General features: G+C 33.1%; 1 protein-coding gene across 1 annotated transcript; it reads left to right on the top strand.

Moving 5' to 3' along the window:
* The first annotated feature begins 10,233 nt into the window (after nucleotides 1-10,233).
* Nucleotides 10,234-10,724, top strand: LOC143576173 (uncharacterized). The gene is made up of 2 exons (XM_077060329.1): nucleotides 10,234-10,266; nucleotides 10,308-10,724. The coding sequence occupies exons 1-2, from the start codon at nucleotides 10,234-10,236 to the stop codon at nucleotides 10,722-10,724; spliced, it is 450 nt and encodes a 149-aa protein (XP_076916444.1).
* Nucleotides 10,725-11,880: the final 1,156 nt, after the last annotated feature.

Genomic DNA, 11,880 nt, shown 5'->3' with positions numbered 1-11,880 from the left:
ACGTTACAAGTATGATTACGAAAACCATATCATTATATGAAAAATATATCATAATAAATGGATACAAGAGGTTTATATACACTTTAAAGTCAAATAAACCTAAATCAAGCAAGTTTAATTATAAGTTTTAGCAAAACTGATTGCTTGTTATAGAGAAGGTTCAGTGTCACCCATTTGGGACCTTGCTGCTTGTCCTCAAGACATGATCGACCCACACATTAGGAAACTGATTGCTTGTTAACGTTTCGTCCTCGTTCATTCATATCTCACAACAATCGTGTTAGTTAAGCTAAGCGACAATGAATCAGATAATATATTATATAATTAGGAAGTTGTTTATTGTTAGAAGACAACCACTGAATCTATAACTTCTTGATTTGTAAAACTATATTTGACACCCTTACTTTTATATATTGATATACTTACAAAGTTACAAGTATAAGTAAATAACATACTGTTTCAAGCAACTAATATACATAGAGGACAGGGAGAACCGATTTGAAGTAGAGGACATAGTTCACTTTTAGAGTAGAGGATAGAGAGTTGCATTAGCGTCTTATCTATTACAATTAAAACAAATTATACACGTGTATATGTAGTTTTCATATTTCTATAGTTGTTTCTATATTAACTGCCTATATGTACCAGGTGACTTGCTTATTTTTTCACAAAACTATGAACTAAAGAGAAATGATTACCTTTTGGGTCATTATTAATAATAAATTTTTTTTATATAAAAAAAATATTTATGTATGTATGCTTAACCATTAACCACTAAATTGGTTTTAACCACAAAGGGTAATAAAAGTCGTGTTCTAACACATGACCGATTGGTTTAGTGGTATGGTGTCTTCCATCACAAGTGTGAGGTTGTGGGTTCAAATTCTTGCAAATGCAAAGTAACGGTGGAAAAAAAAGTCAGGTTTTAAGTTTTAACCAGATTTTTAAGAGGGAAACCGTATAAAGTTGTAATTAACTAATGTCTGATATTAGAGCATTTGGCGTTGATAGCCGAAAGACAATGGTGCACGCACCAATCGGCTGGTGTCCCGGTGGTTGAGTGTTATGTGTCTTATGTTCAAGGCTTGATGCAAAACTACTATCGAGCCGAGGGTCTCATCAGAAGCAGCCTCTCTATTCCTACGGGGTAGAGGTAAGGCTGTCTACATGTTACCCTCAGACCCTACTATAGCTTTGCTATTAGTGGGATTTACTGAGTACGATGATAATGAATCATTTTAGGCCATAAAATCGTTGAAGCTGCCTAGAGCCATGCGCAACAAAAACACACTGGAGTACTGGACCGTTTCGGGTAATATAGGTCTTTTGGACGTCTAGTTGAAGCACCGAAGACACATTGGCCCATTAAAAGTTGAAACATATTGAGATTTGAGAATGTGTGATTTGTGATACCAATCAAATCATGGTGTAAATATAAAATTCCATCACCAAGGTAACATACTATTTGGAATTTTATTTTTAATCACAATCTTTTAGTATGTTACATTTGTGACAGAGTTTTACTTTTACATCATACCTTTTTATTTTTTACTTTCTAAATATTGGAATGATCATTTACATTTTACACAACATTTTTTTTATTTTTCTTATAGTTAGGATTGTAAAAATACATTAAAAAAATGTCGTTCATGAACTACATATATGTAACCTTGTGAAGTTACCTATATGTATCTCATATATTACGTATCTTACTATACTATTAACGTAATACAAGGTTTTCACATGACATTCAACTAGCATGTCCACATAGGTTTACAACTTATCAATTTTTCATTTATATAATTTCCATCTGTTAATTTGAATATTAATTTTAAACATTAACTCATAAGTTAAAGAAAGTTTTAAAATAAATTATTATAATTATCATTTATTGAGTAATAAAGACAATTAATTGTTTTTATTGCTATTTTTTTAAATTTTGAGACTTTGTTATTATTATTTTTTTTATTTTGAAAAATTATTTATGAACGTTTGGACTGGATGTTTGAATGGAAATGATGGTTTAAGTTACGAGGTTTGGATTATATTGTCACTTTATTAAATACGCAGTTTAATAAAAACTATAATTATATCTCATTGTTATTTTCATTTTTTAGCATTTTTTATATTGTGTACTTAAATGTTTTATAATTTTAATAAAAATAGTTTTTATAACACACAACTTATGTTACAACATCTACATGTTTACGCTTAATAGTTTACATCATATGACTTCAATAGATGATGAAGTTTTAACTATTATGCATTTTTTTCTATAGTATAAGTTAGAAACATGTGGCATAACTTAGAATTATGTTTTAAATTGTTATTTTTCTCTATTTGTTTTTGTATGTTGGGTTCTTTTAATTAAAGTAAAAATATGATACCTTATAATAATAATAATAATAATAATAATAATAATAATAATAATAATAATAATAATGCTAGATTATCTGACGTTTACAATTCGTTAAAATGTATATAACACACGCGCGCGCGCACACACACACACACACATATATATATATATTTATGAAGTTTTATATATTTTCCGTCTGTGTGTAACACAGGATCTAACCTAATATGTAATATGACGGATTACATATGTGTAATATCCTTAACTACATACTTTTTTTTAAATTAAAACAAAAAATAATATGTGATTAACATGTTAACATATATACGAACTATTTTAACTCATTCATTAAAACATGTTTAAAATCACCAATCACTTTATGACTCATTTACAACTTGATTACAATCAATTTACAACCTCCCAGCTCGTTTGCAACCTTATTTTTTTATTCATTTAGATAAATGGATTGCACACTTACACGAAAAGTGTTTAGGTTATGCAGTTTTTACGTCTGCTTAGGCCACACTAGATATTTTTGACATGTGTAACTATAAATAATTATTGTGTCGAGGAATAGTATTTAGGGCATGAACCCATCATGGTCACCATCAATCCATCATACTCAAATTTATTAAATGGTGCCCACCTAATTCTTTATGTGTCGTATTATACCCTTTTGTTCATAATGCAACATATCCGTGAAGTCCATATTAGTTTTTAGCGTGTTTCTTGCTACATTTAAATAAATAAATGATATATTGTATTGTAATACAACAATCGCAATAATGATGGTATGAAACTCTAGGTCCACTAGTCCATAAAGAACCACACAACTCAATGTATTGTAAAATGTAAGTCTCAAATTTTACTTTGATTAACCCTCCCCTAAATTTTCGGCTCACTATCCAATAACATCGACAGATTTCTTTTTTAGTTTAAACAGGAGGGAATATGCATTATACGACGTGACAAGTTGATAGTTCGAAATAAGTGCTTAAGTGAAGTAAAAAGAATTGGGGTGAAGTGTATTTAGCACAACGGTTTCTGCTTTTTAGTTACTTTCAGTTTCGCTTTGTTACAAGACAATCAAACAAAGTTTAACCAATTCCATATTTAAGTTTATGACTAGGGGTAAATGGTAAGCGTCTTGGTTATTTTATTATTATTATTTTTGAAAAAAGCTCTTAGGTAGATTCTTTTGTTTTCCTCTTAACGTAGGGTATATTTGAGATTGTCAATCACTTGAGGGCTAACTTTTATTCTAATCACATATAGGGTAGTAATATTTGATATTGGTGAACAAGTATTTTGGTTTAGATGTGTAAGGGATTGTCAAAGAATATAAGAGGGGGGGGGGGGGGGGTGAGATTAAAACCTCCACGTGATACTGACGAATAAGGTTAATTTCATTCGACATTTACGAATAAGGGTGAGTTGGTAAAGACCTCACGTGATCAAATGCTATTTTCACTTCATATTGACAAATAAGCTTAATGCCATTTGATATTATTTGATATTGGCGAATAAAGACTACCCTATATTAGCTATTATCTATTTGTGAATAAAGCCTATTAATAAATCAACTATTGTCGTCACATACTTCCTAAAAAATGGAACCACAATAGTTGATTTATTAATATGTTTTATTCACAAATAGATAAAAGAAGGGTTGCCATTTTTATCCATAACTTGAAACCCGAAATCCGACCCGAATTACTATTAACCCGAACCTGAAAGTTCCCATACTCATGAATTCCTGAACCTGACCCGTACTAATTCGAGTCGAGTACAAGTACTTTTTAATGGTTTCGGGTAAACCTGAATAACCGTTTGACCTAGTTCATTGTAACAAATGCTATGATATCACCGATTCATATCCTGCTTTGTTCTATGTTATATCATCGATTACAATATCGTTGGTAACATATTCTACTCTGATTCCAACAATCCAACCTCATTAACTCGATTATTATTCTAACTTAATCAGTTTTGGGAAAAAAGTGTCATTCTGCTAACATGGTTGCAAAAATCGAGCCTACGTGCCACCGGTCTATACTTTAAACTCATTTCCTGTGTGACTCCCCAAATTAACCAACCACATACATGGTTAGCTTTAAGCAAAAAGTGTCATTCTGTAAAGTTGAGGGGGTAAAATGGAAATTTTGTTTAACATCGCATCCAACGAGTTGCAGGTTTTTCGACGTACGTTACTACCACCATACCACATGTTGCCACCCTCAACTATCATCTCCACTCTTTCTTACCCATCTCCAATCTCTAGAAACTCCGAAATAAGTCACCGCCACCTATTCACGTTAATCTGGTGAGCTTATTACACTCCTGGCAGCTTGCAGGAAAACCTGCAACTCGTCGAAAACGTTCACTGACAACCTTTTTAGTCCCAAGAAACATATTACCACAATCATCATTCATCATCTCTGATGGCTAATGCATCAGAATCCATCTCTGACGACCCATGTGTTTTCGACGAATTGCAAGTTTACTGGCGAGCTGCCGAAGGATTAGTAAGCTCACTGGGCAAATTAATATAATTATCATAATGTTAATTTTACTCATAACACATTTGAGAGAAATTTAATTTACCATATTATAACAAACCATAAAAAAGCAAAAAGGAAAAATGGAGAAAATAAAAGAAGTGAGTTTCATCCCACATTGGTGAAGGAAGAAAAATGAAATGTTTCCACCTAGGTATAAATAAGAAAGTGAGTTCTTGTCCCATTGCTAGATTACAAAACTTGTAAGCTCTTTATAAGAAAGAGAGTTCATATAATAATATTCTTGTATGACAAGGCACACTTAGTGGTCCTAGCGGAGGGTGCGAAGCACCCGACGCGCACGGACAAGGGCTCGGGCGACGGGGGCAATGTGGTGCTTTGATGGTGCACTTTGCACGCCTGCATCGCCGTGAGCTGCTTGATAGCTGCCTTAGTATTTTTGTGAATTTTTATTAAATATCCACCCATCGCGCTACGCGACGGATTTAGATAAGCCTCATCGCGCTACGCGACTTGAAAGTTAGGTTGAAATGACACGCCATGTGGCCTACCTAGGGCTGACTCGACAACCCTATAGGTCTCGTTGTGCTACGCGATGGCCTTATTATAGGTCTATCACGATACGCGAACGACCTTGAAATCAACTATAAAAGGGGAGTAAATCAGCCTTCACCGCTTCATCCAAAATCTTTGCTCTCTCTCTATTTCTTATATGTAAGAGTGTTGGTATAATACCAGAGTAGTTGTAACGATACGCTCTCCGATCAAAAGAAGCTTTTTGTACACGAATCCAAAAGCTTTTCCTGAACAAGCTTAGATATTGTGTCATCGTGTAAAGTTTCTAATCTCGTGATTATCGTTATATTGGGTTTATACTAATCTAGATATACTACATTGTATTTGACCTAGGTGCTTATTACCAGGAAGCTCGTTAATTGTAAACTTGCAAGGTGAGACATTCGAGTTTTCGTACAACTCACATTTACGTGAGACAACTGGTTTTCCAATGCTGTCATGATGATTTTTAAACTTATAAAACTCATGACAGATAGTCCGAATGTTTTCAAAATGTTTTTAAAGATTTTAGTTACATTATAGTGATTAAGTCTCTGTAGACTTACAGAATGGCTACTACTGGTATTGTGGGGATTTGTATACAAGGCTTGCCAAATGGGTTATTACAAGTTACATATTGGACAAGTGTTAGCCAATAAATGACCACAGTCACAGATACGGTCGAGTGACAAGTACCTTTCGGTAATTTGTAAGTAGGCAGATGTAGAAATATCTTAATGCTGTAACTGTAAAAATGTGTCATTTCCAAATAAATGTACTCACCAGTAATTCTTGCTGATCAAATATTTTTAAACATGTTTCAAGTGACTTGTTAAAGACTAATGCCTGCGGGTTTCCAGCTTAAATAAGTGGCTTGCCACCAGAATAAAGATATGTGCTTTGTAAATTAGGGTATATCCCTATAAAACTTATGTTTGTATAAATATGAGTTTTATTCTCAGTTTATGAAATAAGAATCGTGGTGTTCTTCTACTCTGATAAATTTTCCCAACTATAGTCCTGATGAATTTTTCCGCTGCTAAATATTTTAATAATAAACACCGATACCACCACTCGATATTCACGGCTTCCCTCCCGGGGTATAAGGTCTGGGGTTGTGACACATAGCTATGAGTGAAGATCAAATACAAATACAAATACAAATACAAAAACGTTTTAATTGTGTGAATCAAAGAATTTGGACGGTGGTGGTTGCGGGGACATTAATATTCGCATTATGCATCAGCGAAGTTTATTTGGACACCTCCAATCACAAATGCAAAATTGGTGATGAAGTACCTCTCTACGCCAACAAAGTTGAACCCTTGGTTTGCAATCGTCTCTATACGCTTGTTAGATCTCTACTAGTACCGAACTCATGGATCTGTTTGTGTTTGTCGTTTGGTGGTCTCAGATTCATGCTTTCAGTTATGTTAATTAGGTTTTATTTGTTTATTTCGATAATTGTGGATTAGGGTTTCAGATACTATAGTTACACATCACTATAAGTATATTGTAATCAGTAATTACAATATGCTGAAATCACACGTACTATTAGTAGTACGATGTAATTACAATACATGTAATTACGTTACATTGTAATTACACTGTGTTGAATTACACCATGTTATTTCTATGTTTAGTAGGTTAATATTTGTACATAATCCCATCTCCCATAGTTACAACGAACAAATTTGAGGGAAGATAGTAATAGAAGTAAAGAGTGGGATCCGGTATAAATAAAATTAACCAACTAGACATACAAATAACCAGAGTAATTATAATTTTGAACTAGTGTAATTATGTTATAAAAATAAAATAATGTAATAATAATTACTCTAATTCAAAAGTTATATAGTAATAACAATTACTTTAATGTTAACATAATTAGTTTAGTTATTTGTATATTTTCATGAAAAAAAATATATGTAGTTAATTAAAACCCTAGAAGTAAATAATAACTCCTATTTATTAGTAAATATTTTCTTATTTTATTAACAAATATTTTCTTATTTTTTTAACGGCAAATTTTGTAGTAGATAATTATTTCTAGAAGAAAATGTAATTACAAAGTTCCACTTGACTAGGTGTATTTAAATTTTTTTTCCTCGAAGAAAGTACTACCACAAAACAATGATATATCATGGACAAGAAATAAGCACATGTTGTTGGCTGCTAGCGGGCCTATAATTATGTTGGGCTACCACATGCATCACGTCTTCACCTAACACTGACTTCATTGGTTTGTTAAAGTTGTATGATTAACATAACTTTGGGTTTTACTTTTAACTACATGCTACCATCGATAAAGTTTAATTTTCATTTTTTTGTTAAAAAATAACTAAGAGAGTGTTTGATAACCATATTCTAAATCACTAAGTGACCTGACTGATTAAGAGACAGTTTATGAATCATTCATCATGTATCTGAAACTCAATCATTAAGAGGCTCCATAATGTCATTAAGAGGTTTCTTTTGGTTGAACCAAACACCCTCTACCTCTGATCAATTCAGAAGTAACCTCTTAATAGAGTCATTAAGAGGCTACCAAACAACCCCTCAATGCATATATAGTACGCTTTGTTGTGTTTATATAATAGCTAAAGAAAAAGTAAATACAACTTCATTTTATTCTTTAGGTGATTTTCTTAGGTTATCGCCAATAGAACAACTGTTATGGGCATATAGTGACGCTGAAACAAAGGCAATCAAATGGTTCAAGAGTCAATACATTTTAAGATAAACAAAGATGAAAAATTGAACCAAGGTTAGGTTCTAAGAGTAATCTTACTTTTCTAAAGTAAAACAATGAGGCTTAGGTGTTAAGCTCATATTCAATTCTAGCCCAATTCTCCCCTATAATCTTTTAATCTCTCAACTCATTCATCATAGCTTTCATGGGTCATGGGTCAAAATTATTTTGGCAATTAGGTTATAAATAGTTAGGAAATTAAAAGTAAAATATCAATTGAAGATCAAACAAGTAGAAATTAGGGGTGTGCTCACGGTTCGGTTTTGACGGTTTTTAGGCTAAACTGTAAACCGAACCGTTAGTAACAGTTTTTGATATCAAAAACCAAAACCAAACCGTTAAAATCTAAAACCAAACCAAACCATAACCAAAACCAAACCAAACCAAACTATTACTAACGATTTGGTTCCGGTTTGATTTCACGATTTAGACCACCTTGGACCTCTTTTTTATTATGCACGATATATTAAAAAATCCGTCCAATATTACATCAATCAAGTTACGTAAAAAAGTTGATAAAACACATTGTAAAGAATTACTATGTCCATAAAAGTATTAATCCAAAATATAAACCAAAGTTAAAATAGCTTAAACGTGAGAAGAATACAAAAGCTAGTAACATATGATGTTTTCAACTTTATGTAACAATAAATTGTTAAAGGAGCATTTACATATTTCTCCTTCATAATATCTTTAATTAAATATTGGCCCAACCCATAAAATTCAATTACATATTCTCCATTTCTATATATATATATATATATATATATATATATATATATTACATATCTATATTCTTTTTATTAAAATTAAGTAATTAATTGACTATTCTATCCTTCTATTTAAAAAATAAAAATAAAATTATAGGTATTATATTTAATTAATATTTTTGAACAACCAATGCTTTCTTTCCTTTTTGGAACCTTCTTCCTCGTTTTCTTTTTTATTTTGAACATGTGGATTTAAAAATTAAATTATACGAAAACAAAGTTGCTAAATAGAATTTAAAAATTAAAGAGCATTAAAAGTTTAGTCCCGATCTCCATTCATCTCTTATTTATTTATCTTAAAGGTTTTGTCCATTTCTCATCATCTTGATAATCTTTATCATTATCAATTGGTTCGGTTCGGTTTTTTTCGGTTTTTTAAAAATGGATAACCGAATCGAAACCGAAATTTCGGTTTTTCAAAAAAAAAAAAAAATTAACCGTCGGTTAATGTTTCGGTTCGGTTTTTTCGGTGCGTTTTTTCGATTAATTCGGTTTCGATTCGGTTAATTCGGTTTTCTGCTCACCCCTAGATGTGGGTTTGACTCATCCCACACACACGCAGCCAACCACCATTTGTTTTACCGGTTTGCTCGATCCCATCTCCGGCAACCACCATCACCGTCACGATTTTTCAGATCCCATCTCAGGAGACCACCACCACCGTCACCCATCTTCGGCGAATGACGTGCTTTTGATGTGATTGTAGTTGAAGCAAAGGGAATAGTGTTTAAGGAGTGCGGAGTGGTTGGGCTATGTGGAGGAAGATGTTGGAATTCAGAGGAGAAGGTGAGAATTAGGGTATGTCGGTTGTATTGAGACCAGAAACTCGCCGGAGAATCAAAGTGGGTTGGAGAAGATGATAGAGATGTGGGTTTGACTCTATAGGTTTTTTATATAACTTGTCTTATTTTATTTTGCTTTTCAATTAAATAAGGGTAATTAAGTAATTTGTTAGAAGAAGGGAAAATATGTAATTAAGGTTTAGAGATTGGGGAAGTATGTAATTTATGGTGTTCAGTAAGGGAAAATATGTAAAAATCACATTGTCAAAAGTTAAGTTACAAAACAACCCAATTCATCAAATTGATAAATGAATACATATCTCACCTCACTTTCCTCTCATAGATTTGAAATAAATAATTAATAATAACTAATCTGTAACATAAAAAAAAGATACACATGGAAAGAAAATAAACACAAATAAATAAAAGACAAAAAAAATTTAAATTTAAATAACGATATAGTCTTGTATCATACAGCAGGTGTCACTCGAGCCCGATAATGACAAAATATTCTGGTGCGGTGACCCCTCATGTGAGTTTTTGGTTCGCAATCTTAAAAATATATTGGTGCAGAAAGATCTAGTCATGCCTGTTTCTGTTTTTAAATGGAATAATTGGATTCCGATAAAGGTGGGTTTTGTGACTTGGCGAGCCGTACTTAATAGGCTGCCGACTTTTCAAGCTTTAGCTAGGAGAAGTATTCCGGTAAGCTCTACCGAGTGCCCGATTTGTGGTAGGGAGGAGGAATCGGTTGATCATATTCTCTTTTTATGTGAAGAAGCTCAAGCGGTGTGGTGTTTGATCTCCCAATGGTGCAAGATACCTCCGCTTTATGCTTTTAGTGTTCAAGATTTGGTGGAGCTTCATAGGTACATGTCGGCTCCAAAGAATAAAGCAAAAGCTTTTCATGCGATATGCCTAATTACAATATGGTGCCTTTGGAAGAAACGAAATGATCTGGTCCACAACGGGGCCACGGTTCATGTTTAAGGCCTATACGAAGAGATTAAATCGCTAAGTTATCTTTGGATCAAGCATAGATCCAAAAAAAGAGAGTTAACTTGGGAGGATTGGTGTAGGTTTCGGTTGTAATTCTTTGTTTGTGTTGCATGTTTTTGCTTTTGGTGGTGAGGCCTAGTTTGTATTTTCTTTCTATGCCTCCGGTCTTGTTGGTTGTATTTGGCGGTTCTAGCATCTTGCTAGTTATAATAAAAAAAATTTTGGTCGTTAAAAAAAAAAAAATCTTGTATCATACCCTCTGTTTTAGGAAAAAAAAATAAAGAACTCGTCTCAAGTTGCCTATGGACCATGAATTAAAATGAACATCAACCCAATTCTTATTTTATGTCATCATGAGCCATCAAAACCGTTCGACTTCACGGAACATTTACCATGTGGGTAGAATCCCATGTTGCGTTGTTCACATGCAATTTCACATGGAGTGATCGATCACTTTCTCATCCTCTTTGATCACCCCACCATTTCCATCAATAATTCCATTAGTTTTAGAAAAGGTATCTTTTTGGGTGTGAATGGTAAATCGTTGGATGGGGATGTAAAAGTTTATTATGGATCGCTATATAGACGTGCACGAATATCCACGATGAGATCTACCATACAATGTTACGTGCACGTCTCTTTAATCTCCTCTTTATTCATTAATAGCAGTGATAGTACAAAAGATATGACAGTTACAATATCAGGTACTACTAGGACCAGACGAACCATAAGGACAAATGAACACAACCACAAATCAACCTATATATAGGCTGATTTGCACTTATACGGCACATAAGTCTTTTAAGTGTTCAAAACGTCAACGTACATTCCAAATCACTAGCTATCAAGACCTACTACACAAGACCTAAGCACTAGACAGTATGCACTAACAATCACCCCCTTGAATATTGCTTGGTCTTGGTGAATCTAAGCAAATAAACATTCGTGCATCAGCAGGATGCCCGCCAATTAGATTTGGTATATCAAACATGTCAATATTTGAGAAAGTTTGAAATCTCCTATGTTGCATGGGAACCGGTACGGGACTGGGATACGAGGACGATACGAGTACGCGGAACGAAAAAAGTCAAAAATCCAAGATAGGGGTACAAAAAAGGGTTAAGGACTAGTAGGGTAGATTTTTGGT

The sequence above is a fragment of the Bidens hawaiensis genome, unplaced genomic scaffold (genome assembly GCF_021521415.1).
Source record: "Bidens hawaiensis isolate Kalapana, Puna unplaced genomic scaffold, B.hawaiensis_p1.1 tig00028013_1, whole genome shotgun sequence".
NCBI classification, from domain to species: Eukaryota; Viridiplantae; Streptophyta; class Magnoliopsida; order Asterales; family Asteraceae; genus Bidens; species Bidens hawaiensis.
This window is presented reverse-complemented; position numbering and strand designations above follow the sequence as displayed.

Excerpts from the sequence above, each read along its gene's own strand:
- LOC143576173 (XM_077060329.1), top strand. The coding sequence starts at position 10,234 with ATGACAAAATATTCTGGTGCGGTGACCCCTCAT. Across the intron at positions 10,267-10,307 it reads CTGGTGCGGTGACCCCTCAT|AAAGATCTAGTCATGCCTGT; the intron begins GTGAGTTTTTGG and ends ATATTGGTGCAG.